The sequence below is a fragment of the Phaethon lepturus genome, unplaced genomic scaffold (assembly GCF_000687285.1).
Source record: "Phaethon lepturus isolate BGI_N335 unplaced genomic scaffold, ASM68728v1 scaffold39059, whole genome shotgun sequence".
Classification (NCBI taxonomy): domain Eukaryota; kingdom Metazoa; phylum Chordata; class Aves; order Phaethontiformes; family Phaethontidae; genus Phaethon; species Phaethon lepturus.
Genome location: NW_010565024.1, coordinates 3,859 through 31,509, shown reverse-complemented (window position 1 = coordinate 31,509; position 27,651 = coordinate 3,859). Strand labels below are relative to the sequence as shown.

The 27,651-nt window shown below is 50.8% G+C and overlaps 2 protein-coding genes across 2 annotated transcripts; one reads left to right on the top strand and one right to left on the bottom strand.

The window, feature by feature from the left end:
* The first annotated feature begins 902 nt into the window (after nt 1-902).
* On the top strand, nt 903-1,712 carry RNF223 (ring finger protein 223). The gene has a single exon (XM_010295040.1). The coding sequence runs from the start codon at nt 903-905 to the stop codon at nt 1,710-1,712; it is 810 nt and encodes a 269-aa protein (XP_010293342.1).
* Nucleotides 1,713-5,921: 4,209 nt separating this feature from the next.
* On the bottom strand, nt 5,922-26,792 carry LOC104626982 (tyrosine-protein phosphatase non-receptor type 11-like). Its single transcript, XM_010295041.1, has 15 exons — nt 26,662-26,792; nt 26,443-26,565; nt 16,664-16,858; nt 13,702-13,894; nt 13,475-13,594; nt 13,060-13,173; nt 12,544-12,640; nt 11,883-11,962; nt 11,013-11,168; nt 9,892-10,023; nt 9,505-9,659; nt 9,055-9,122; nt 7,984-8,135; nt 7,671-7,771; nt 5,922-6,006 (listed from the first exon to the last, which is right to left on the bottom strand). Exons 1-15 carry the CDS (start codon nt 26,790-26,792, stop codon nt 5,922-5,924), a joined length of 1,902 nt encoding a protein of 633 aa, XP_010293343.1.
* Nucleotides 26,793-27,651: the final 859 nt, after the last annotated feature.

Genomic DNA, 27,651 nt, shown 5'->3' with positions numbered 1-27,651 from the left:
GAGGACAGGGAAGAACTGTGGTTCCCTAGGGAAATCAGAGCAACAAGGAAATAGTGGAGAATTCCCCTTGCTCTGGCACCAAGGCCATTTCCTCCAACGTTGCTTTTCTTGCTGTGTCATGGTGACAAAGACAGAGGTGTTTCTTGCCCCTTCTTGGGGCCGAGGATGGACCAAACTTTGCAAGATAACAGTGTTTCCTCACCTCCCTTGGGTTCTCCTGTGACATGAAGGAGTTCGGATCCCACTGTGGATAGACAAAAGCAGGCAGCATCGCTGGGTGGTGCCTCACTTGCCTGGTAGGCAGCACGCAGAACCATGATTCCAGGCACAAAGCTCTGCCTGAGCACACCCTGCTACCTCCACAACTGAATAGTCTTATCTGTCTCTTAGGCCTTGCTCATGCTGCCACCATAATATCTGAGTGCCTCCCAGACTAATAGACTGCCATAGCGAGGTCCCTACTTGACCTCATGGAGTCTTCTGCTCTCCTCCCTGCCCAGGTGTCGGGGAGCACCAGCTGGGGTAGGTGGTTGTTGTGTTTTTTCTGCCCAGAGGGAGGCATGTACGGGGAAAGACTGCACCCATCTATAATACCGTGGTGGTTCTGGGGAAAAGGCTTTGGCTGGATGGTGGATCTCTGCTGGTTGCTTGCTTCTTTGCAGGATGTTTAACTTCACCTTCAGTATGCAGCTTCGAACAGCCTACCTGTGGCATTCTCACCTCTAGCAGGGATCTATTCCAGGCTCAAGATGCAGTGGAAATCATGAACTTGCTCTTTGTTCCTTTTAAGGGGTTAAACATAGATCTGGTGATGGGTGTCTTCACATTATTTAAAATGAAGGCTGTGGTTTTCTTCTCTTCTAGAGTCTCCCAGGGCTCTCTTTATTTCCCCGGGCTCCGTCATGTCGTGCTTCACGCAGCTGTGGCACTCCAACACACCAGACTCTCCCACCAGCCCAGTTCCTGCATCTCCAAGTGAAATCCCCATCCCCATCAGCCCCATCGTTGTCACCTCCCCAGGAGATGGCAAGAGGAAGGCGAGGTCCCCAACTGACAAGCCAGGCTCTCCGAACCCAACGTCTCCGAAGCCAGCTTCCCCTGTTGAGTGTTCCATTTGCTTCAACACCTATGACAACACCTTCAAGACGCCCAAGCTGCTCCAGTGCTCCCATGTCTTCTGCCTGGAGTGTGTGGCCCGCCTGAGCAAAGGGCTGCCCCCAAACCAACCAGAGGACCAGCTCCCCTGCCCCTTCTGCAGGCAGCTGACCAGCATCCCGCTGGAAGGTGCCCCAGCTCTCCAGACCAGCAAGGAGCTCCTTGCCACACTGCCCCCTGAACTCCAGCAGGAGAAGGTGCTCTGGATGGAAGGGACCAAGCTCTGCTGCCGTGAGCCGTCAGATGACCCCGAGAACCCAGACTCGTGTATCTCTATTGATGTCGCCATGAGCAAGCCAGAAAGTCCAGAGGCTCCCCCAGCAGGGTTAGCTGGGAGGCTGTCCCGCTGCGACATGTGCGATGACTGGAAACGCATAGTCCTCCTGTCTGCGTTGATCATCATCCTGTTCTGCATCATCCTGTGGCCAGTCCAGTGCGCCCTGAAGACTGGGAACCTCCGCTGCTTCACAAGGACCGTTGCGATGAGCAGGCCAGAGTATCTTCCCCCTAAACACACCACAGCAGCAGCACCGGTGACACAACTCCCTTTCCAGTAGCAGCGAGGCAGCCCCTTGCCCCTGTCTAGCAGGGCTGCCGGCTCCATGCCCACCACGTCGGGGAGGCAGGAACAGGGCCTCCTGCCCTGAGGGCATTCCTTGGTTTGCTGGCAGACCCCGTTGCCCACTCCCCACACTCCTCCTGTGCCTGCACTTGAACACATGCATCCACCTCCAGGAGCTCTGCTGAATACTTGTCTGCCAAGCTGCCTCCAGCCCAGGAACGCCCCAAGGAAGGAATGCCCCAAGGAGCTGCCTCAGCATCCTTCTGCCAAACTCGCCATGGAAACCAGAGCCTTGAAAGCAACAGACGGGTTTCTAAGACTGTTTGCCTGGAGTGGCACACAGCCGTGTACTGTCTTGGCTGGATCCCAGATGACAGTGGGTGTAGTTCCTCTAACTCCCTTAGGGAATAAAGGGCTATTTTTGCAAACTGAAGGATCTACATGATTATTCCTAAGAGGAGCTGGGATTGGGAGGGTAAAGACATGTCAAAGTTGTATAAGCAGATGAAGATTAACCATATTCCAACCATAACCATACGCTTGAAACATTTCCATCGAGTTATTCAACGTTGGAGGTGTAAATGCTGCCTCCTGCTGACAAAATATAGATGTACCACTGCTACTCACCCGAGTTGTGTTACCACCCTGACGAGCTTTTGAAGAGACTAGAGTAGCCATTCGACTCGTTTTTCCTAGGCAGATGTTTCAGAGTCACTCATCCCTACCTGGGAAGCGATTCTGATCGCAGGGGGTGAGTTCTGCTCGGCACGCTGGCACAGCAGGCTAACCCTGCCCCTCAAGTTACTTCATCAGTGAACTTCGTTCATACTTCCCACAGGCAAACTGTTGCCAAAACCAAAGAAATTCCATCTTTTGACAGCTTTACCCTCCTAATCTTAAAATGTGTCAGTATTAAGACACAGGCCAGTTGCTTACACTATGTTTTTATTTAATGCAGTGATCTTCTGACCGTGATTAACAAAAGTCTTCGTGATGAAGGCGGCTTACAATTAAATGTTTTCTATTCAAACACATGGATGTAAGACAGTATTGTATGCAAGTACCATACATGTATGTATTAAATTATGTTTTATACAATGCACGGTGTCAGTTTGTAGCAATTACTCCACATTTCCCTTCTTTCTTGCAGTTGGAGGTGTTCACTTAGCAGTCCTGAGTCCAGCTGCATTCCCAGATCATGGTAGCTACACAGGAGGTGGCATGTCTGTACTCTGGCCCCTGCATCAGCTGTCCCAGTGCTGTACAATCCTGCACACATGGACAGCTTTATCCTGTAAATTCATACTTACTACCGTCTAGGCAGTGTTGTCCCAGGTGCGACTTCCCCCTGTGTTTACCTGATTTGACCTGAAAAATGAGAAGCTGGAAACACTGCTCACCTTTTGCTTCTTCCCAGCTGGAAGAAAGACACTTCCAGTTTCCCTTTCCAGAAATTCTAATTTGAAATAGAAAAGGCTGAAGCAACAGCAGAAGCAACTCAAGTCTGTTGCTATGCAAAACTTCTGTGGAAAGCTGCTGCGTGCGCTGTATCTGCAACACCTTTGTTGTTCAGCTGCAGGCTGGTATTATCTGTGCCAGCCACATGTCTGCAGAAACCTCTCCATGCACTGCTACAGCTTCTGCCAAAGTCATCGGGCTTCACAGGGGTTCTCACTTGCATCATTCTGCCCTTTCCCCCGTGCTTGCCACTGAAAGGATATCTTCACAGCACCAATGTCCTGGAAATGTTGTTGGGAAAAGAAACTCACCAAGACTTAAGGCAGAGAAGGGACTTCCACTTTACTCAAGGTGCATTTGGGACTAAGCCCAGCAAACGGACACTGGTAGAGATGAAGTGCTTTGTCGTTACATCTTTGTTACCATTCAACTCCCACTGATGACACCTAAAGGCAGGGGAGAGGGAAATAACATCTGCAGCCTCATAAAATCTATTGTTATAGTGGCAAATGGGCCACAGAGATGTTCTCACAGTTCCAACTGTTCCTAGTAGTCCGTCACAGCATCCTTGTGGGGGCTGTCCCTCTGCACTTCTCCTTCTCACCATGCACTGGGAAACAAATGTTGAAGGTTTAGCTAACAAGCGGCTGAACCTCTCACTCATGCATAGTCAAAAGGAAGATTCAAAGCAAGTGAAAACAGGGCCCTGAACAGTAGCATTTGATAGTGGGAGACATTCAGGATGCCCCATTGATCACACCAACTGTCAGTCACTTTCCCAAAAAGCAAACTACTTAAAAGGGGAAGAAAAAAAAAAAAAGCCTTGAGAATAGAATATTCAACATTTATTAAAAGTGCAATAAAAATAAACAGTTCTCCTGTCCCTGCGACAACAAGGGGCCAGGAAATACAGCCAAGGTATGTCGTTGTGCTTTTGTTCAACCCCTTCTGCTCAACGCTTGGAGCCAGCGCTCCAGGCACTAATACCCAGCCATGCAGCAAGTCCACCCAGTTCCAGAGACCTAGGAGGACTTCAGCATCAGCCCCACGCGTGTTCCGGAGGTTCAGGCACTGGCACTCAGACCCAAGGCTCCCCACAGAGCGCACCTTCGGACACTGATGAATCCTGCAGGAGGGGGTTCTTTGGCAGGACTATTTGCATGCCTTAGGGCTGGAACAGCAGGAAGCACTGGCAGTCACAAGTCAAGACTTATCAACAGAGCTGGAATACTCCATTCAGTGACACACTCATCTTCATGGCACTGATCAAGTCACAAACACCCCTACAACACCCCTACTGAGCAGACACAACACTTGCTTTGTCATATAGCTGCAGGGGGAAAAAAGAGATTATGCAGGAAGGTAGCAGCAGAGCTGCAATCAAGCTTAGAGGGGCCCAGCTCAAGAAGTTCAGCTCAGATTAGTATCCTCGGCTGTTACTCACTAGGGGTGGCTAAAAGCACAGCGCACAGTCAAAGCTGCTTTCCTACTCTTCAGCACCCTTCAGCTAGGTGGGATTTCACTTGGCTCAACATTCGGACCCACACAGTCAAAGATGGAGGGGCTCACCTCTGTCTCTCAGTCCCGCTATGAAACCCACGTGCAGAGCAGCTAGTAGACTCTCAGGCACGCACACACGCATCTGCTGTACTACAGCAGCAGGGATTGCTCGGTGTGCTTTGGCAGGGTTGCATAAAAATCTAGAACTGGTACGGCCAAAAGGAAGTGTGAGAAGAAGAATCAACAGAGGTGCAAATACCTGGGTCCAGGCAGCGCTCTCTATTTCTCACCCTCACAGGCAGCTACGTTACTCCAGGATCTAGTCTAAAAACCCTTCTAGCTTAGAAATGATTGACCTAATGAAAACACTGAAGTGTACTAACTTTTTACTAATGCCCTAAGTGGGCAACCCTGGGAAAGCTCCTAAGCAAATAGTCATTTCCATTCCTTTTAACAATTCGTGTGTAAAAAATAAGAATCTTAAATTAAAAAAAAAAATAATTAAAACTGAGCCTTGATGCCCTAATGAATGTCCAGAGGCACTTCCGCATAAATATCAACCAACTGATGTAGGGGAGAATGGGAGAAGATCCTTCTCATGAGTTAGGTCAAGGCATGTTCTTAAGGCGCAGACTCTACTCGCTTCTTAGAGTCAGCTTCTTGCTTCCTCACTGAATCCAAGGTGCTTTGGGAAGGCAAGTCAGGCAAAAAAAATTGTCCACAATTGCATAAGTTGGAAAGGGTAGATGTAAACACTGTAAAACCTGCATTCCAAAACAAGAAGAAAGAAGGATGGCACGGTTTATAACTGGGAGAAAAGCGCATTGATAAGGTTACAGAGCTGAGACACACGCAGCGTGTGAAGTCTCTCCCACTTGTTTGCATACATAGCACAGTCTTGTTCTCTGAGGCTGACAGTTTCCTGACATAACAGTCCAAAATGCACATCTACCTCCCACCCCACTACTGGTAATGTTGTAAATGTGTTTCCCTGTTGAGAACTCATTCCCACATTGCCTCTGTTCTCCCATCAGCAGCTGGCCACAGCAACGTCTTTAGGCTCCATCAAATTTCATCAAAGCATAGCTGCCTTCCCTGATGCAGGCAGAGCCACAGAGGTCTGCATAAGCTGAGCTGAAGAGGAGCTGGGTCAAATGCAATGTAAACAGACTGTAGTGATGCTCTCAGTTAATCAAGGGAAGCATTCCTACCTGTACAGCCTCCATACAGCTCACCTCCGGCTCCTTTATCGCCCTGTATTACTCATCCCTGAAACCTTTGGGCTTTTAATGTTAAGGTTCTCGTAGACGGAAGCTGACTCATCATCAACCCTGTCAAGAAACAAAGCCTTGTTATTATAGAGCCTCACTGCTCTGGATCTTTTCCCAGAGGCAGGTGGCCAGTGGGAAGCGGGTAATGGTCCAGCCAAGTTCCCTTTTTCCCTCCACAGCCTTGTAGATAGGATGACATCGGGCTACCCGCTGTTCTCAATCCCTGTTTTGTCCCCCTCTGGCTGGGCTGGCCAAGTTCAAATACAGCTTGGGGATGGAGCCTTGAACCTTTCTCCACATGTCAGCCTTTCACGGATGCAAAGTTTCTGCAGGGTCAGCGGATAGAGTTCCTGGTATTTTCTACTTTTACTTTCTCTACGTACCTGATTCCTCTGGATTTTCCAAAATCTAATGGAAGGAGAGAGCTGCTCCAAAGGTCAGACCCAGGTACCTCTAAAGCAGGTTTGACACCCAAAGCTGAACTCATGGGAGCTCTCTGGAGCTGACAGTACCAGCCACATAGACCTCACCTTGCTCACCTCAGTCCCACACAGCCCTCCCTGCCCTCATCTATTCAAAGCTGCAGTTTCAAAGTTGGGCATTTTAAATGGGATGCAAATGCTTCTCGAGACCTGCGGGGAAGACACCAACTGGCCAGACCCAGCAGGAGTTGGAAGGTTCACGATGCCTGCATAGTGATCCCGATTGAGCTTCAGATTTAGCTTTAGTGCTGCACGAAAGCGAGGTCACCGATGCACTGCAGGACCAGAGGGGCTCTGCCTGCACCCGCCCATGGGCTGCCACGGGAGCCAAGCACCCTTCCCTGCCTCCTCCCGCGCTCTGCCAGCTCCCAGGGCAGCAGCTGCCCGCGCCCTGGGCCTGGCTCTGGCCCTTCCTGCTGCCGCAGCTCTGGGCTGGAGCCACCAGCACTCCGGCAGTGGCCAAACGCCCAGAGAAGAGCGTGTGGCATCTCCTTTTGCCCTTTTGTCTTCAGTTGGTTTCTCCTCATGAGCCCATGCATGAGCCCAGTGACAGCATTTCTACCTCCGCTTTAACACCCACTCCTCTGCTCCTGCCTAGCTCAGCCATCTCTTCTTTCAAAACCAATCCAGCTGTTCAAGGTGCCCAAAAGCTTCAATATTATATAACTGACAAAGTCCCTGCACACTCGCCTTCAACTTATTAACCCCCTCTCCATCACTCACTACTATCCCATTACTCGGGGCAAGAGGGAAAAACATCGTTTGGGGTATTTTCTCTCTGCTTATGTAAGGAACTCAAGCTACTTAGCACATGCTCCCTCTCCACATGGGTGTGAATCCACTTCCTCTGCTCTCTTCTCGTCTTCCTTCAGATTTTGTTGTAAAACTCCCTCAGTGGCAGTAGCACAGTTTCACTCTCTGGCAGATTCTCCAGAGACATTATCCAGAGCCAAGGATTTGGGGCACTAGTCGCTAAAGGCTAGGGTCTATTTCCTCCTCTCCTTTCCGAAGCAGCCGCAGAAGTGTAGCACATAAGCGAGGTGGGCTGCTACCACCACTGCTGACAGCGTGGTGGGATCACCTGTTTGTTTTCAGCCGTTCCCATACAACAGCCAGCAACCGGTCAGGTTTCAGGTATGGGAGAGGCAAGCTGGCAAAGGATAAATACCGGGGCCTTTGCTCAGGCTCTTCTCTCTACTGCTACAGAATTTCTTAGCCCTGGCAGAGAGGCATTCAGCTTACACAGACTGGGCCCGTGGTGAAGGGGGCTGCCCTTTGGCTCTGCCTTTTTCCATAGGAGAGTAGCCGATATTCAAGTAGTCTCGCTCTTTCCTTTTATTCCTCTGAAAGAGAAAGCAAAGACGATAAAACCCCACTTAAAGCAGATACAGAAGAAAGCCTTACAAGATCCCATATGCCAGCAGGGGAACAGTGGGTGTGGGTTTATTTCCACGTGTTCAGAGTAGCATTTGAGTTCCAAGGAGAAGGTGGAAGCGGTGTTTGGTGTGGGCCAAGTTCTGCCCCTGCTTTTCCAACCAAGCCAAACGGGACTCACCTGTTCTTCTTCCAACCGCTTCTGCTCAGCCTCGATGTACTGCTGAACGGCCATGTAAACAAACTTGTACTGTGCCTCTGTCTGCACCATGCCCGAACGCTGCCTGCGTACCATCTGGATAGTTTTGGGGATGTCAATATCGCAGTCCAAACCTGCTCAAGCGCGAGAAGGTGAGGTTTAGGGAGTGAGAATTAGGTTGAAAAATTATTTTCTAAAGATAGCTCTGAAAGCTTTCAGTATCTCGCTGCACACAGTGTCAGCGAAGACCCTGAATATTGTGAAAGGGTTTCCCGCATCTCTGTGCCTAGGAGATTTTTTTTTTTTTTTTCTTTTTTTTTTTTTTTTTTTCTTTTTTATCCCTGCCGGAGCACCTGAGACTGAAATGGCTGAGGCAGGGCTGACTTGCTTGGAGCAAGGGGAGGGGAATTAGGTCTGTTCTCCGGCAACTTCCTACAGATCCAGACTTACCACCCTTGCAGAGTTTATGAAATAGATACAACCATTGCTGAAGAGGGTCCACCTGCCTCAAGGCTCACAGACCAGATCCAGAGATACCACAGAGACTTCTGTAACAGCTCTAGAATTTCAGATACGGGTGAGAGCCCTTCTACACAGAAGAGTTTGGGGGACTTATTTCTAAAAGGGCTACTGGAGTTACAGCCTTCCTCAACCTGTTTCCCTCCGACTCTGCCCTCAATAAAAGAGGTTCTCCAGGAGACCTTGAAATCCTGACCCCATTGATGCCAAGACGATGACTCTCCTCTGCTATGTTGCTGAAAGCAACGGCCCCTTGCTCGAGGGCTGTCCATGTGCACACCCGTTCGGAGAGGTCTCACATTTCATTACAATAGAGCTCCATTTCTTGGCCCATAGATAAACGTGGAACTGGGCATGGTATAAAAGCCCTTCTCGCCCTGCATTCAGGCTAAGCCTATGCCCACTGCCTCCTGGACAAGTCAAACCCACTGCTTGGAGATCGTGTACCCACTGCTTGCACAACAGCAGGGTTATCCCATAACTGGTCAGAGCCAGGCAAATGGTGGAAGCCACGAGACAGACAGGGAGACATACCTTGCCTGTGAATAATATCCACCAGAATATCTATCACTATGATGGTGCCTGTGCGTCCTATTCCAGCACTGGAAAGAGAAAAGAAAAAATGATTGCAGGAAGAAATGCCCAGAGTTAGTCAGCTCAGCTCCCACACTCATCTGCATGCCTGGTCCGTCCTGGGCAGATTTGGCATGGCTGCTGTAAGATAAGCCCAGCCAAATGCCGACTCTTAGGAGATCAGAGTCTGCAGAGGCTGCATCAGAGCTACCGACTCCAGATGAGGCCTCCTCTTCCCTGCGCTATCACCAGCGGGGCTCTGGAGGAGGGCTGTATTTTCCCGTGTGTGTACCTCTACCCCAATTGCCCACCATCAGCTCAAGCGATGACCCAGCTGCAGGTGTAACCAGAGACACATTTTTATTACCCATCCCCACTGCAGTGCCCCGCAGACGGCTCACTGGTTCATACCTGCAGTGCACTATGATCGGCCCTGTGTCTGGAATGCTTCGCTGTGCCCGATTCACTTGGTCCAGAAAGCTCAGAACCCCTCCAGGTTCATTGGGCACGCCGTGGTCGGGCCAGCTAAAGTACTGATAGTGCTTCACCAGCCTCGGGCGCTCATCCTGCAGGGAGCAGACACCCACCACCTAGTCAGAAAACCCCTCCTAATAGGAGGCTTCTCCTTCCTTTCTTTTATCACAACTGGGGCAAAGTGGCCCAGAACATAAGCAGTGGGACCATTAAGTAAGAAAAACCAACAAAAACCAAAGACCAAACCGAAAAGCCACAGCTCCCTCCCCAGGGGTTCCAGCACCAGCCCGTTCCCAGCAGAGCGGACAGACTCAGAGGACTCACCCTGTCAGTCCGCAAGATCTCCAGCTCCCGAAGGTAGTAGCCCTGGGCCTCACGCTCGCTCACATTCCGCACACAGATGCGCCCGTATTCCTTGGTGCAGCTCCTGTCTGGCCAGTAACGGAAGCATTTGTTCTGCAGCAACATCAGATAGCTGCTCATTAGTCGAGATTGGGGAGCTGGAGGATGAACCCTGAACACCTGGCTCAGGGGTGCTGCTGCATTCAAAGGGTGTGCAGCCCCGGCGTAGAGGTTTAAAGGAAAGCCACACACACAGAGCACTGCCTTTGAACTGGGGATGTACCGGAAAGGGCCATTCCTGTATGAAAGACGTGATCCCCAGGGGAGTCTCCCTCCTCAGCCAGCCCCAGCCTCAGGTACGCATCGCTTTGCCCGAGGCACAGTCTTGACACAGAGCACCTGAGCTGTTGGTCTGGTCATTGCCTAACTCCTGAGCCAAATCTCCATCCCGAGGGGCTACACAGTCTGCCTATACCCCTCCTGTCCTCCAGCCCATCCCCGCTTTGTTAGTGACTTTGCCAATACAAAAGGCGGACGGTGAGTAGAGCTGTCTTCACTCATCTCCGCACTAGGCTGCTGCAAGCACAGCCGCCCCCTCATTCCTAAGCAAAACCACTAATGCAAATCTTAATCAGCTCCTCTCTTTACTAGGGAAGATTGCTCTACTACATGGCTCTGCATGGAATTTCACTGTATTCCTTGGCCCCTACCAACCCACTCTTAATGAAACGCATACAGGTGGTACACAGCTAGGTTGTAGATCTTTTGTCCCTCACACAGCTTGCAACACCCCCACACCGCACCCCTCTTTCCAGCGTGCTGTAAAGCACAGTGCTGCGCGCTCACCCTCTGCCACCTGCAGTTCCCCAGAGCCTTAAAGCGAGTATATGAGGGACACCCCATTAATATTTATGGGGCTGGGGAGACGGGCTGCGCAGAGCAAAGCGGTGTGTTTCTTTCATGAAGAAGCGCTAAAGCAACATTACAAGAGAGAGGAGAAATGAAATGAAATGAAAGCTAGCCAGAGACAACCTAACTAAACACTAGTAGTACTAGCAGCAGGCAACTTTCAGGTTTGGGGACAGCACCCTACATGTGCTCACCCTGCCCCGCTCCACCTCCTTGGTGGTCATGACAATGACGTGACTGTTCTCTTGATACACCATGGCCCAGAAGTCATTCACTGTTGTCTGCAGGCAGCCCTGGGTGGCTATATAGAACTTGCAGTGCTCCGAGTTCCTTCCATCTTCAGGGATGCTCTGAGGAGCGAAGGAGAGGGGGGAAAAAAGCCAACAATGCTGGAGTGAGGAATTGCGAATTGCTTTAGTGCACCTTTAGCGGCAAAGTCAGCGCACCTTGCCATGCAGGATTTTTGAGCTAGCTGATTTTCCTCTATTTGTCAGAGCTGCAGACACGAACCACTCTCATCACCAGCTTCAACAGAGTCGCCAGCAAAACAGCCTGCCTGCCTCCAGGGACCTTTACGCTGCTGTAACGCACATTATTGTGCGACAGACTCTTGCCAGCAGGCAGCTGCAGAAGTTGCAGGTGGACATGGCTGGAATGAAGCCACCTTGAAGGTTTCCCAAAGGCTGGTGCTTAAATGCCAGAGCACCACTGCTGGAAATACAGCTTCAAGCAGCATTTAGCTTACAGATGACAATTATAATTGGACCTCAGAGATAATGTTCAATGACAGAGAGTCTGGGTAAGTCCCTTAGAACCTCCTGAACAGGAAAGGAAAGGAGGGGATTGAGAGAAACTCTTAGATAGGGGCAAATAAGACATGGTAGAATGATGAGATCCCTTGGGATACAGTAGAAAAATCCAGTGTTTGGCCTTGACCCAGTGAAAGATACTGGTCTTGACAAGCCATTCCCTCAAGACTTACACCATTACTGCACTTAACGCACCAGAAACATAGCACTGGGCTGAAGACAGCCCCCACATGGTGTCTTCCCTTTCCCAAGTACCTTAATGTAGTTGGCATTGATGTAGTCTGACCCAGGCACGCTCTCATCTACATCTCGGAGTGCCACCCGTGTGGTATCAACTGAAGGAGAAGACAGTCCAGAATGAAGACAGGAGTCAGTCACACATGCAGGAGCAGGGATGGGCTTTGCTGCAGGGCAGTCACTGTGGCTCCCAGCAAGGTCTCCCACAAGGCTCTTATTATGAAGTCACGTGGGTAACTACTGCAAGGGAGGGCATAAAATACCCTCCTAATGACACTTAGCAGTACTACCTGGCTCACAGCTATGCTGCTAATCTAGTAACTTGGATGGATATTAGTGATACGCTGTATTGCAGACTAACCTGAGCTCAAGTTTTCCAGTATGTCCTTTGGAAACTCCAGCTCTGGCTCCATATGACTTTTGAACTACACTTGAGCTCTGAAGCGTATTTGGACTCACAGCACAAATTGAGGAGAACAACTTACCAGTTTCCCACATAAAAGGGAAGGACCAGGTTAGAAAGGGGATGCCATGAACTAACTGGACCACTCCACTAGGACAGCGTATACCTCTTTCCAACTCAGCTATGATCAGAAAGCTCTGCAGGGTTAACTAGCCCCAGAGAAGGCTGCAGAAATTGTGGTGAAAAAAACCAAACCAGTATTCAGTGTCTACTTACAGGGAAGGATGTTCTTGTAGCGATTCTTAGCCTTGTTCTCTGGTCGCTGTCCCTCCTTCCTGGGGTAGAGGAGCTTGCACTCTTGCTGCTGCAGCATCTGTGGAGCAGGGTACAAACGAACAAACTGTTCTGGGCAGACAAGGGGAGTCAGGGCAAAGGAAAGGCTCTTTCGACTTGGCTTTCTAATGCTGAGAAGGGCAGAGGGAGTGCTGGCAGGAACAGAAAGGGAGCCAAGAAACAGCTTGATGAGAGATCTAATGGGGAGAGAAGGCACAAATCCCTGCAGGGAATAAAAGGCATGCAGTTCTAGGATGAGGAAGGAGGAACTGCCTCAGACATGAGAAAAAGCAATGAAAAAAGGCCCAGGAAGTAACTCAGTTGAACATGGAAAACAGGGAAAGGAGAAACAGTGTTGGGAAGAGGTCCTCAGAGCTGGAAAAACGTGACACTTCCATGCAAATATGATACTCTTCACCCACAGGCACAAGCAGGACAGAGCACAGGAGCATCCTGTACCTCAAACTCTTCCCAGAACCCTTGCTTGGCCTTCTCACTGTGATCTGCCATTTTGTTCAGCTCCTTCACTCTGTTTTCAATGTTGGCTGCGTTGATGCGCGTGGCATTGAATGGCTGAAAGACAGATGAAGACAGAATAGAAATCACTTTCAATAACAGAAAGTCTGAACTTTCCCCTTGAAAAAAAACAGTTCCCCAATCCCTGGGGGTACTGGCAGGAGTTGGGTCCATTCCCGAGGCCCCGAGTGCGGGGCCAGGGACCCCTCTGGCAAGCGTGAGCCTGGACAGGCACAGCAAGTAGCCAGGGGATGTTCTGGGGGCAGGGAGTTCCCAAAGAGCAGGGGCAGATCTGTGCACTTCGCCAGGAGTTTGGGTAAGCCCAGAACCAACAAATATGTGCTAGAGCAGCTATTACCTGCTTCAGATGAACCACAGCTCCAGACTTCTCCACCATGGGGTTTTTCTTATAGTGCTCCACCAGGTCTGTGAGCGTGTCAAACCTCTCTCCTCCTCCCACGTCATACTTCCCATCTGGCTGCAGGAGAGAATGACAAAACCACAGAGAGACTCGAACGCATGGCTCCCACCTGGGTCACCCCCCCAGCGCCTACGGCAGGCTGAGCAGGGACAGACATTTCCCACCTGGTAGTGGATCATCACATGGGTCACGTGTGGTTTCCGGTCCCCAGTCTCCATCTTATCCTCATTTGTCAGCACTGACAGCACGAAGTCTCCTGGTTTGCTCTGGCTCTCTCGCACCAGAAAGCTACCAGGTTTCCCCTTCTCCGTCAGAAGCTTCTCTGCCTCCTTGCCAGTGAGGTGCCCATGGTACCACCTAGGGAGCAGCAATGGAGAGCAAGGTCAGCTCAGAAATGCACAGAGCGTTGCCTCCAGACAAGAGCTACGCTCACTGCTGGGGACGCTGTTCGTGGGAAACCCATTTCTAGGCTCCCAGTCTGGCTGCTCTCCCCGCTGGCATGACACCGACTTGAGCTATTTTAGAAACAGTCCCCAGCGACTTTCCTCCAATGCTTTGCAATGGCACGTCAACACCTGAGCCTGAGGCTGGGAGTGTCAGGACTTTGCTCAATCCTCCAGCCAGACGTGAAATGGCATCAGTATATTAAACTGCCACGTGATGCATGACAAGCACTGTCATCTAGACATAGCTTCCGATGAGGCTATAAGAAACACGATTCTGGCAGTTCTTACTTGAAGGTGGCTACGTTTTCCTTTATTTTCTTAATATGGAAGTAAAAGCAGAATACTTGGAGTCAGCAGGCTGTAGTCAGACGGTGTAAGACACAAAGCATGGACAACACTGACCAGGAACAAGATTCTTTGACGCAGTTTGGGAAGGATTTTCAGAAGGGTCCTCCTAGCTGTAGCTACTGCTGCTCCCCTCCCAGGTCACTAACCTCAGCTCGGGTCTGGCTGCGGAAGAACACCAGCACCCTGCACGCTCGCCTGGAGTGGCAAAACCAGGTTGCCCACAGTGCCCAGGAGGCTTCTCCCCCTCCAGCCCTGCCTGCAGCCACGTCTCTGGCCAGCGGCGATCACAACGTGCGGAGGTTTGCGCTCAGCTCTCCCCGACCCTCGCTGCGTGGGCACGAGTTGCTCCACCTCTCCGTGTCCATCTTGCGTGCACGTTTCTCCATCTAACCTCTCACAATCCCTTCTCCTGGTCTGCTGACATACTTACACAGCGGTCCCAGGGAAACGCAGGTTCTCTTTGAGCCGGCTCGGCCAGCAGCCTGTAGCAGCCTTGCCGCAGTGCCTTGGGGCTAAGCACACGATGTCCTGCCCACGCCTGGGCATGTCCTCTGCAGCTCGAAGGGCTCGAATGCCGCCCCAGCTCTGTGCTCTGGCTGGGCAGCTCACCCGGCCTTCACGGCACAGCAGCTCAGCGAGGCAGCGTGCCTCACCCACCCGCACGGCGGCCATCCGGGCCGGGCGTGCCTCACCGGCCAGCGCTCTGCTACACCTTCCACAGATACAGAGAACAGTTTGGAGAGAAGCAGAGCTGCTTTTTGCCCTGGAGCCTTCAATCCCCACACTCCAGCAACACTCAGCGGTGGCTCTGGGCAGATGTCACGGGTCCCACTTTGAAGACGTTGGCTGCTGACCTGTCAGCCAAGCTGCCAGGAACTCAGAGGCTCAAAATAACCTTCCAGGGGCAATGCAATGGCATCACGTCACGTCTCAGCAACTTTGTCCCAGAAGACAAAGCTTACAGAGCAGCAGTCTGATGCTGGGCCTTTTGAGTCCCGACTCAGCATGCTGCAAAGGCAGCCGTTTCAAGCCTGACTGGGAAGACCTCTGAAGAGCAGGCCTTGTCCTGCAGGCTTGAGAAGGCCTGAGGGTCACAGGGCTGTGCGAGTCGTACGGCTGAGAGGGCAGAACGGCCCACCCCGGCGAGGTACCTCGGTGCCTGCTCGCAGCACTGCTACCCTGCGCATCCCGCTATATTCTGACGCCATCATCGTTTCGTGTATTTGGAGGACTTCGACCCTTTTCCCTCCCTTCTCCCTGATGCCACCAGATGTGTGGTCTGGAGCAGAAAGCTCCTTATGGAGCTTCCTCGGCAAGCCAGACTCTCCTTGGTGGGAGAAGAGGGGGAAACCCAGCTGAAGGGGGTTTCCACTTTTCCAGAGCTTCTGCTAACCTGAGCGGCTGCTCGGCTGCTTTTCACTCTGCGATTCGGCACGAGCAAAGAAACCTCCCTGGCAACAAGGGAGCGCATGAGCTGGAGGGACTTCCCAGCGCCTCGGCCCGGCCGGCTCACATGACGGCGCGCAGGGGAGCACCTCCGTGCCATTTCGGGAACCGAGACTACTCACGGCTTCGACTTACGCCAGCTGCCAAAGTTAGAGTAATTAGGGGCCTGTTTTGGCATCGCCAGCTGCCTGACGAGGCATTCCCCTTTCCAGCCCACCACGTCAGCCGCTGCATATGACACTGGGGAAACTGAGGGGGAGGAAGAGGAAAAAAGGGGTCCTTGGCGTGTCACAGATGAAGGGGAGGAAAGAAGGTCACTAACGGGCTGGTGGAAACAGCCTGAAGGAGCCTGAGCCAAGCTGCTTCTCAGAGGCAGCCAGCCGTCCCCATCCCTGCAGGACAACGGTGCGTTGCTACTGGGATGAGCAGCGGTTGCAGACTGGGATGGGGGCAGACTTTTTCCAGGGCGTTTCTACCCAGCGTCCTGCGGCCAGCCGCGAGTCACTTGCATGTCTTTTCTTTCCTTTAAAACCAAAGCTGCTTGCCTCCCAGGATACAGCTGCAGGACCCTTTACAGATGGGCTCGTACTGCTCATGTTCCCCGTTGCCTACGTGCTAGAAAAAGCTTATCAGCACAGGCTGACGCTGAGCAAGTGTCAGCCTCTGGGCCTTGCTAGTGTTATCTAGCCAGCTTCTGCACGCAGAGTGGCTAGGGAACCGTACCCCGGAGGTGTGCAGCTTTTGAGTCACAAAAGCTAAATCGCACCCAAACACACCCTGTTTCAGGCTCCTTTCCAAACACAGGCCAGTTGCAGCTGTAGGGTCTCAGCCAGTTGGGAAGACAGCGTCCCCATCCCCAGGCGAGGCTGTTAAGAGCGTAGCTTACCTCTCTGAGGTGGGGTCCTGGCAGTTGAGGGGGTACTTCAGCTCGATGACATTGCTGTTCTTCTCCCGCAGCAGCCCCTGCTGCTCGGTGTAGTACTGCACCAGCTCGGCAAGCGTGGCGAACTTCTCACCTCCGTAGAGGTCATAGTAATCCCCTGTGTTCTGGATCTTAATGTGTGTCACCTCATCATTTCTTCTGAGGAAGGAAGGCAAACAAGACTGTAAGCATGAGAGAATGGAAGCCCAGCACTTCAGAGTCCAGCTGCCTCCTGAACTGCCTCTAAGCTGCACCACGTGCTCTCCGTTCATTCGGATGCCGCTCACGCTGGCCACACTCCTACAGCAGGGGAAGGGATGGATGGGTGCTCCTTGGCCAAGGTTACTCAGCCAAGAACTGATTCTATAGCTCCCAAGCTCCCAGCCTGCCCTACTTCCCAAGACAACCTCACACAGAGGAAGTGAATAATTCCTTCCACTTCCTACACTATTTGCCATCTCATCTGGATGAGGCTCTGACCTCACTCTGGTTTACAGTGAACAGCTTTCTATACACAGAGGTACTTGCTATCATATAATTTGGTTAAAAAAAAACAAACAAACAAACAGGAAAAAAAAATCACCCAAACAAACATATTGCCTGACATTCGCAAACCCTGTAAACTGTACTGGAAGGGTTAATACTTGCCCCTCTCCAGTAGGGCCCTCAAGGCTCAAGGGGAATACAGCGGGGTGCCTTTATCAGCCTGTTCCAAGAGCCCCCTCGCCCCAGCCAAGTGCAGGCTCCTGCCTCAGAAGGCCACACTAACCTCTGAGAGGCAGGTTAATTGCTTTTTAAATGCACTTAGCAGCAGCCCCCCTGGGCCAGGGAGACATGGCTGGAAGCCTGTTGGTTGATGGACGAGCTGGGTCAGAGAGAGATTCGGAAATCTGGGCGAATTTCTGGTTCCTGAGCTGCTCCCAGCCTCTCTCGATCGGTTGCCAGAGCAACCGTGGCAGAGCGATGCAGGAGACTCAAGGTGGCATAAGCGGCGCAGCAGGTCAGACAGAAAAGCCATTTTGCAGAGCGGGGAATTAGGAAAGCTGCAGCGGTCCGTGCGCGAGGTTAAATGGAAGGAAGGACTGGATCCATGGCGGGGGCTCGCAGTAGCGGTTCTGCCCCCGCTTCTGCTGCCTTTCTGCAGCAGGGAATGGCCCCATAGCAAGGCAGTGAAAGACCAGGTATCTGGGTGGTATTGGGTATCCAGCCCCGGCTCCACAAAATCATCTCCCGTTTAGTTTTCTTGAGCTGTAGGTACTGTCTGCCTTGGAGTCTGGACCCTACCTCCTGATTTCGGTGGGAAGTTAAGATCTGGCCCCCAAATGCAAGTGGTACCACGCTAGGTCCGCACAGGCTTTACAGCGGATATCATTTTATTTGGATACCATTGCACAAATTCCTCTAGTCTAGACAAGTGCTTGGTGCAGCACCACGCCGGCCAAGTGCTCCTCTGGCAGAGGGGATCCAGCTGCTTTTCCGTCCTGCCTTGCACATGCAAGATGGACCCCTGGCTCCTCAGGTGAGGTGAGAAACGACCTCCTCCCTGGTATCTCCTCTTGAATACTACATTGAACTATGCACTGCGAGGTCTAACAAAAGTCCGTCTGGAAGGAGGCTTCTGACTTTGCAATAACTTGCTCTGCCAAAAGGCCTGACAGCAGAGGGCATCAAATTCCGCGAGCCTGGAGCTGCGTATCTGCAGGACTGTGGGATGACTGGTGAAGGGCACGCAGGGCACTGCGAGACGTACAGCAGCCCCTCACAGTGACGGGATGGTCACTAACGCCCCTGGGATGCACTCACGTTGCCCCAAGGTGTGGCTGCCTTTATGTAACTACTGCCATGGATTTTGCTATTTCCACGTATCTTGGGGATTTTGACAGCCGTGACTTTTGGCATGCGAGGAGCTCGTCATGTGCACAAGCAGATTAAATGCTGACCCTCCAACAAGCTATGCTCGAGTACACAGCAGCAGCAGCCCAGCAACAAGACAAGGCCAAGCAGGAACTTGGCAATGAGATCTCTGTGTGCTAAGCCTTGAAGAGCCCACAGAAACATCAACAGCAGTGTGCTGGCACAGCCACTGTGTGCCCCTCCTCCAGACCTGCCTTTACTAGAGGCACCACTCTTAGCCACATTCAAGCTACGGTCACCGCATGTCATGTGGTTCTCCCTAAAACCCTGCCCTGACAGCTGGCCGTATTCCCATTTGCTGCATCCCAGTTGCTAAAGAGGAGTTCACCAACGTAGAATCAGCAATTCCAGTTTGTGCTCACATGGATTGCTCTGTCTGGCATTGAGGTCATTTCCAGCTAGTGCCAATCCAGTGGCAACAACCAACTTAGTGTGAACAGACAGAGAAGGAATCCACGGTATTACCATCATCCCACATTAACAGCAGAACAAACACAGCAGAAGACTGACAAACACACGTGAGGTGCAAAAATCTGCATCTGCATCCTGAACAGTCAAGCTACATCTTGACAGCAAGGTCTTGGAGAGAGAACCCAACTGTCTGTAATATAAGAAAGTGATGAGTGGCACTCCCAGGTATTTAGAGAGACATGGTTAACTCTTCCTGGTATATCTGGTACGTACAGTTCTGACCTGGCCTGCCACACCAACTCCAGCTGTCTATGGGCAGAGACTTCAATGTTTGGCAATATTTTCATCTAGGGTATGAGCAGAACTCACTAGATGGAAATGAAAACTGGCTGTGAAATTCGGATGCCAGCCAGCGCTCTGATGACAATGCCTCTTCTCCGAGAGGAGCTGGCACATGAAGCCCTTCGGCCGCTCACACCAGCAGCTGGACGTCGAGAGCCTTTGTGCGGCACAGAAGGCAGCAGATGAAACTGTGGTTTTGCCGCTTGGCCTAAGGCTCAAAAGCTCCCTTCTTTCCACAGCTCCGTTCCCACATCCCGACCCCATTACATTACAGACCTACAAAGGCTCCACAGACCAAGCCCCAAGCCCTTTGAGCACTTCAGGGATGAAAAGCAGAGGGATAATCGGGGTCATTTATTCCATGAGCCCTCAAGGTCACGCTAAACACAAAGGGCATTGATGATCCCCACTTCCTTCCCATTTTCTTCTCTTAAAGCTTGCGTCACCTCTGCAGCTCCAAACTGGGCAGAACTGGACTGCACAGTAGCAGCATCCATTAAACTGTGCCCTCGACATGCTGGCTGGTGAAATAAAGCACAAAGGAGATGCCCAAAGTGCTCGGCTGCCTTGTGCCGGAGGCCATGGCTACTTCTGACTAACACAGACACACAGCTCTCATACAGGGATGCGACACTGTTTAATAGCAGATGCCAGCTTTTTTAGCAGCTTCAGAGTCAGCAGTCAGACAAGTGAGAGTTGCCGCCGTTCCAAGCTAAGCTGCTTGAACTAGCAGCACAACTCCTTAGCTAGACATCCAGGAGGATTTCTTGATACGAAACATTCCAGCTTGTGCATCTGTGTCCTTACTGCAGCGACCACCAGCACAGCTGCAGTCTGCTCTTCTTCGCAATAGCGCACAGTCAATGAGAGACCTACTCACAAAAAACCCAGACAGACCCTTTTTTGTCACTGAAGGCAGAAGAACCACTTGAAATGTCAGAAATACATTCACCTGTTGCATCCCCAAAAGTCTTTTTTGGTCATGTGCTTTTCCTGCCTGCGTCAGACGGAGAAAGCCTGTCAGAGAACTTCATGGCACGCATATTTGACCCCTCATCAAAGGAAGCTGCAAAAAGCAACACAAAAAACCCCAAAGGTTCTCTATGGAAAAAATAAGAAGGTTCTCCCACAGGGTTTAAACACTTCACTGAATACTTGCTTTCGATTAAATGAGAGCGTGGGCTCTCAGAGAAAACTCACTATCCACCTATACAACACAACAAAACCAACAGACGTTTGCATGAAGTTTCAAAGATACAACCAAGTGAATTCTAAAGATTAGGTACAGGTTTCAAATTCTTCATACCCGATTCCTAGGAAGAAGCAATTCAGCTGACTGCCTGAGCCCTACTGCTCACTTTAGGTGTTAGGAGCTCTGGAAGGTGCATAGAGGAGACCAAGCACATCCAACCCACACACTGGTACTGCTTCCCTATAGGGTATTTAGGCCTTTTGCATTCCTGAAGGTGCTTCCTGCTCCAGAGACCCATCCTTTTGCCCTGGGAAGGGTTGTGAAGCACAGACCATTTGCCAGCCGGCTGCTATCAAAAGGAGGCTTTCAACAGACTGCTCTGCCTCGCCAAGCTTGTGAATAGCAGCAAACATGAGCACAAGTAAGCCAAAGGTATCCATTAGTATTACACCTCTAACTGAACCATCTGCTTCCAAATAAATTCAAGCCTCTTCAAGACAGAAGTAAAACATTGTCGTCAGAGGAGAAGGGTCTTGTGATAAAAGCACTTAGCCAGGATTTGATGATCTGATGCTCAGTAGCTTCTCAGAGGCTCTCAAGGGGACTCTGGGCCCATCGTTTTTTTCCTAGCTGTAACATGAAGACAGTGCTTCCCTTAGTTGGCTGGCCTACCTTGGAAGAAGCAGAATGAGACATACCTCTCACTGAGTATTTGTGAGAGGTAGGTGTGGATTACAGGGCCTTAATAGGGGGTAGGTGCTACGATGATGAGACACAAGGACAACTAGTTTAGAAAAGAGCCTCTTTCGAGCTTCCCTCCATTCTTCTCCAGATCCAACTTTCTTCCTGTGCTGCAACTGTGTTGGCTGCAGGCAGCAACTCAACCAAGGTAACACACCTGTAGTATTGATTTACTCTTTTTCATGGAGTATGCATTCTATAGGACATAAAATCCTCCTTCATCGCATGTCTTAACCTGTACCCAGAGTGTATTTGTACACACTTTTTTTGGGGGGGCGGGGAGGGAAGTCCAGTTACGTATAGGAATGCTCAATGGAAGTGTTAATAGGGAAACCACGCTGGGAGACTCCAGCTCTAATAAGAGTTTGTTACCAGAAGCACTTTGTACTGTATCCCATGAACGAGGATAAGATCTGTTCCCATAAAACGTGACCCAGTTACCAAATTAAGAGGGTCTCTGACAGATGGTTCTTAACTGTTTTGGCATTTGCATTACTGCTGTGGCCACCGGCCAAACACCACTTAGGCAAACTTTCAACATGCCTTTTCCTTTTGTTCAAGCTATTTACCCAGACCTGGCCAAATCCATAAGAAGCTGTTCACTTTCTTCAGACGTGATTCCAAATACTTGGTTTTCTGAAAACATGCTCTGCCAGATCCAGGCAAGCCCTGAAGGCTGGAAACACGGGGCATTTCCTGTGTGGCCTCCCATATTTCTCCCTCAACAGCCCTCACTTTCAAAAGGGGGTTTGTTTTCTTAAGAATCAAGTTTAAAATTTGGAAGACTAAATACCAAAAGCAAACCCAGTACCAGGTCCTTCTAGGAAATGAGATGTAACATAGCGTTACAGGAAAGGCAAGGAAGCTTTTCTAACAGCCACTATCAGAACTGCAACACGCAAATAAACTCTACTTGCATCCTCCAAAAATCCCCTAACTAGCAGACTCTGCTCCCAGCATCTGGAACAGCCTCCATAGCTCTCCTACAAACCCAGCTCCAATTTACAGCCCCTTCCAGGCGCACGAGCTGAGGCATTCCTCCACACAGCCCCATTCCGGGCAGGTTTTGTGAGCCACTCCAAAGCAAGCATAAAGCGTTGGAGTGCTGTCATCGCCTTTGGCAAACACTAGCACCCATAACCTGCAGGAGCCAATCCCTGCAGCGAGGAATATCACCCACAGTGAGTGGTACAGAGCTCTCTTACTGTCCGGGCTGAGGCAACGCTGAAATACCTGCAGAGAGCGGTGCTGCGGCAACTGCGCGGAACGAAACAAGACGGCTCACGTATAGATGCAGCGGATATTACTACAGCCTTACTCAGGATGACTCTCCGTCATCATTACGCTTCAGCTGAAGTTGCCAGACCACTTTCCTCCCTGTGGATGTGCTCCGTGTATTTGCTGAAGTGCCCAAAGAATAAGATGAGCCAATAAATCCAAATTCAGTATCTAGTCCTGACGTAGGATCAGCACACTGAAGACTTCTCAGAAACACAGCCCTCTTAGCACTGAACTATGGCAGGTGTGTCTGATCCTCCGGGTGGAACAAGTTCTTGAACTTGTACGCAGAAATGTCCCAAGAAGGACCACGTTTCAGAAGAGGAAGAGCTGATGAAAGGAGCCGTGTTTGGCTGATTACAAGCTGCCAGCAGTTCGAATTTAGAGCTGAGGATTTTTTGAAGAGTTTTTTTCTATTATTTTAAGACCAGGACAAACATCATCTGTTCCTTAACTCTATCATGTCCTCCATGTGGCTTGCCTCTTTCTCTTAAGAGCTGAAAAAACAAAGCACTGTGAAGACTTGTTGGTATAATGCTAAAGGCTGAAAGAGTACACAGAAAGAAAGAAAGGGAAAGCAGACATAGAGTTTCATGGAAACCTTCTCATAACTTCTGCAATATTATTTCCTAGCCTCTCTTCAGGGACACATATCTGGATACACACCAGCACACGGTCACTTGGTGTGTGGTCTGGTCAGCCAAAACTCCATTGCCTGCTTTGTTTTCAGCCCACATCCTCTCTGCAATTAAAAGGAGCTGCAATTCCCCTCACTGGCTTTCAAAAACTCTTGAAGAAGCTGAAGAAGGGTTGAAAGAAAGAGGAAGATGTTTTGAAGGTACCTTTTGAAAGGTACTTTCTCCTACTGACACCTCTATTTTAGGCATTTTATCAAAGATATCTGTATTGTTCCCTTTGAAAACTTTTCATTTCTCAGAAAGGAGAAAAAAAAAAAATAGAGAGACTTGTCCTGTGCAAGGATTAAAAAAAAAAAAGTTCTATCAGGATACAATTGTAGGTGATAATAATAGCACGCTGTTCCATCTGTGTGTGTGTAATGTAACAGGGAAAGGGGAAACACATGGGGGAAGACAGCTGTCCCAGTTTTCCGCTTTCACAGCACAGAAAGCTACTGGTTCCATATTCTAATAGGTTCCATATTTCTAATAGGAAATATTCTAATTTCCAAGAACATTTATGCACATGTTTTGGGGCAGTCATCAGTGGGAGAAGAGCATATCGCTCAGACAAGCAAAGTACAAGCAAAATTGGTCTGCCTAACCAGTGCCCATGTCCAAGCAAATTTTCCATACCCAAGACTAGAGCACAACCCTTGTCTCAAGTCATGGAATAGAGATGGGTTGAGCCAGGAAGGAGCAAGGACTTGCAGGTAAAAGTAGTCAATGAAAGAATTTTTTCCTTGTCTTCAATTTGTGATGCCTCAAAGCTCGACACATTGCCTCTAAGCTTGTGTGTCGTGTTCAATGTGCTTTCCTGGAAACATGGTATGTGTCACAGCTTTGGTTTACTCAGAACTCTGAGAGTTGGTCAGACTTTCCACTGAGTTACAATCTGTCAGTTGGCTGTGGTGGTATTGTTCAATACTATGATATTAAGGCACGTTGTATTGCTCTGTTCTTAACGTGCATCTCATTACTGCAGGGCATCATTCATGCATTAAGGGTGTTAACTGGCTCAATCTTATGGCCAAAACAATGTTGTTGTTAAACATTTACTGCAACACAAAAGTCTCCCTGCAGTAGCAAGTGGTCCAAACCCCCTCTGATAACCTGACACTCCCACTGCCACAGAGAAAGCAGAAAGGGTTAAAAAAATACTAGCGATAATAAAACTGCTCTGGGACTCCACAGGCAGCCATAGCTGTTCCACGGGAGGCCAAGTTTTTATCCACTCAGTCTCAACACGTGCCACAGCTGGAAGAGGGGAGGCAGTGGACCAGCACAGGTGGAAGGCAACAAGCCACAACAGCAGAGTCACTCATGGCCTTCGGCTGAGGCACAGGGACAGAGCTAAGGGAAGAAAACGATGCAAACTCGTGGACTGACTCCACAGCACCAGGCATGAGTGCAGCAATGCAGGTGTGGGAACTGGCTCTCCCGGCAAAGCAATTTACCCTGCTATTTCAGGGTAATTATGCTGCTAGCTGGGTATCTATCTTTCCACATCAGGACACTGTTGCACAGCCATAACCTGCATCTGCTTGCACACCTGCCCGGCTAAGCAGGTGCTGTCAGTACTTCTCTCCACAATCAGACAACACCCTGACTCACAAAATTACACAAAAAGAGACACTAAGCTCACTTGAAGATAACCCCCCATTTTACACGTATTCCCTTGCTGTCATAGCTTGCTCAAGGCAGCTCTCTGTGACTGAGTTTCTTCTCCATTCTCATTAGAAGTACTTCCTGCGTCTCTCATTAACTCACAGCCACTTCTGATCGCAAGATTGCCGAGGAGCTAGTGAAGTCAGGTCCAAGCATTCCCCGCCCAGCCAACGCACGGGAAAAGCTGGACTTCTTCCCTTCTGCTGCGTTGCTCCGTAGCGTGAGAAGCCGTGGTTGGTCTGTCTGAGAGGCAAAGGGTCGAGCTGCTGGGATGTATTCCCCAACACAAAAGGAAGCATTTAAAAAAATAAGGCAGCTGCAAACCCTCTCTCTTGCCAAGCTAAGAAATGAATGCACTTGGCAGAGGGGAGTGCAGGTTCAAGCCTGGTGACAATTGCAAGAGGGGGAAGAAATAAGGCCAAGAAGGGCTTCATCGGAGCAGTTAAGGCAACAAGGAGAGAGTCAAGTCTCACCAGCGCCCGCTGGCACGGCCATGCTGCTCTGACCCGCTGCGGAGAGGGGCGCGCGGAGGGACCGAGGCGCAGAGCGTGCGGGTGTCGCTCACGGCCCCTGAGACCCCAGTGCCCGGCCAGGTGGAAACGCTCTGCCCTTTGCACAAAGCTTCTCTGAACAGTGTTGGTCAAAGGATTTATAAACTCCCTGGAGTTTCCTAAACAAAATGAGGGTTGTTTAAATTAAACAGAAGCCACCACAAAAACAGGTCTGCGTTACAAGTGCCTGGAGAAACCTTTGCTGAGCTATTTCCCTAAAGGCACCGGCTGGATGGCGCTCATGGAAGGTTCACGCCTTGAACCCACAACCTGCTCCTTTTATCTCAGGGACTCATTGGGTCAATGCTACTCTTTGCCTCTTTAGTTCACCTTCAGAGAGTTCCACCCGGCGCGTCTGCTCCACTGCATTGTAAGGGGCTACGTTCACAAAACCACCAGCTTTCCCTTCTGCAATTACCTTGGTCCCAAAGAACACAAGAGCACCTTAAAGGTGACGCATGTGATACTGCCTGGGAACACAGCCTCCGTGAGGCTGGTCCGCAAGCTCACTCTCGTCTGGAAGTGCTCCTGGGATTCTTCACAGGCACAGAAAATAAGTCTCTCCCAACGGCAGCTAGCTGAAGTTCCTTTGAAATTGGAGTGAGATGATCCATCCCTGCTGGGATTGAACACACGCTCTCCCCAGAAACTAAATGGGCTCCTTATCTTCCCTCTTCTGGCACCAGTGGCTCCAGAAACACGTGCCACAAGTACAGAGCCAACCCTGGCAGGACAGGGGCACGGGCAACCCACAGGGATGAACAAAGCCGGGGGAGGCAGCGTGCGGCTTTCAGCACAGCCTCTGCAGCGGTGGGGAGAGTTCAGTGACCCTTTAACTTCAAGCGGTACCACAGAGGGGTCATCCCTATGCGGTGCCTCTCCCTTTGCACCTCCATTAACAGCAGCAGGGTGTGTGGAGAGTTTGAGACAGCCCCTTCCTCCAGTCCTCATCTGCTGCTGTCTGCTTACCTGACAGAGAGAGTGAAATCGCCTGGGTTGCTCTTACTGGGTCGAGCCAGAAAGCTGCCATGGACACCCCTGGTCAGGAGCAGCTTCTCTGCCTCAATCCCGCTGATGTTGGGATGAAACCACCTGCAAAGCGCAAACGTGACATGTGAGATGGTAATTAGCCTGAGCCTGCCCCGACTGCCGTCCCTGCTGCCCGAGGGGCAGACGCTGTCTTCCTACCCGCGAGGCAGGCACCGAGCCCCCGTCCCCAGCAGCACACCCGCCTTCCACCCCACCACGTCGCGGTAACAGCTTTCCCTCAGAAAAGCCTTCCATTCAGACGTTACTATGGAGAAAGTCATCTCAGACATCCGTCGAGAGCCGCCTCCTTCCCAAAGGACTTTGTCCTCCTCTCCCTCAGCTCAGGCAAAAGCAAGAGCCCTGCGCGCTTCCTGCGCACAGACAGGAGATTCCCTCTCCCGAGGAAACCGCTGGCTGAGAAACAGTTTTGACTTTTCTGGCTCCAGGTCTGATCCTGGCCGGCTGCTTCCCACCCAGCACTTACCAAGCTCATACCCTCTGAGCTGTCATGTTGCTGGCAAACAAACTGGGCCCAAGAAAGAACCTGCACCCCTGAGGGCACCTAAGGTATTTCTTTAAGGGCTTGCCGGCATGCTTCAGGACAGAGAATACAAAAAGCTCCAGTATCAAGAGCACTAAACCCCTTGTTCTCCCCAGCAAGAACACAAGCCTCAGGCCTTTGTCTCTCCCATTTAAAGTCTTACGAAGAGGGGATGCTCAGAGCTGGCGAGAAGAAAGGCTTTCCTCCGAGCCTCTGCCCGGGAAGGAGAGGCACGCTCCGGTCCGCAATACACTGCGGCAGCGATGAGCCCGTACGCTACCAGAGGATTTCTTAAGTGCTGATGCAAATTCAACAGCGAGCGCACGTTCCAGGATCTCCTCCTTTGCCCAGTCCACAGAAAATAATGAGTCTGCTCCAGCCGTAGCTAAGGCAGCTTTCACTCTTCAACTTAAGGCAAAGCAGCTGCTTTTTAACTCTCAACTAGTTGTAGCTCAAGCTGTGGTGCCGCAGTCACCTTTCCCAAGAGCACAGAGGAAAATGACCCCAACCACACGACTGCTGTGCCAAAAAACGAAGTCCTCTGCACAGGACCAGCGCCTCGCCAAGGGAGCAGCAGCAAAGGAAATGCTGCTGCACAGCGCACGCTG

Excerpts from the sequence above, each read along its gene's own strand:
- RNF223 (XM_010295040.1), top strand. The coding sequence starts at position 903 with ATGTCGTGCTTCACGCAGCTGTGGCACTCCAACACACCAGACTCTCCC.
- LOC104626982 (XM_010295041.1), bottom strand. The coding sequence starts at position 26,792 with ATGTCTGAGATGACTTTCTCCATAGTAACGTCTGAATGGAAGGCTTTT. Across the intron at positions 12,641-13,059 it reads GGTTCTGGGAAGAGTTTGAG|ATGCTGCAGCAGCAAGAGTG; the intron begins GTACAGGATGCT and ends CCTGCTCCACAG. Across the intron at positions 10,024-11,012 it reads AGGAGGTGGAGCGGGGCAGG|AACAAATGCTTCCGTTACTG; the intron begins GTGAGCACATGT and ends ATGTTGCTGCAG.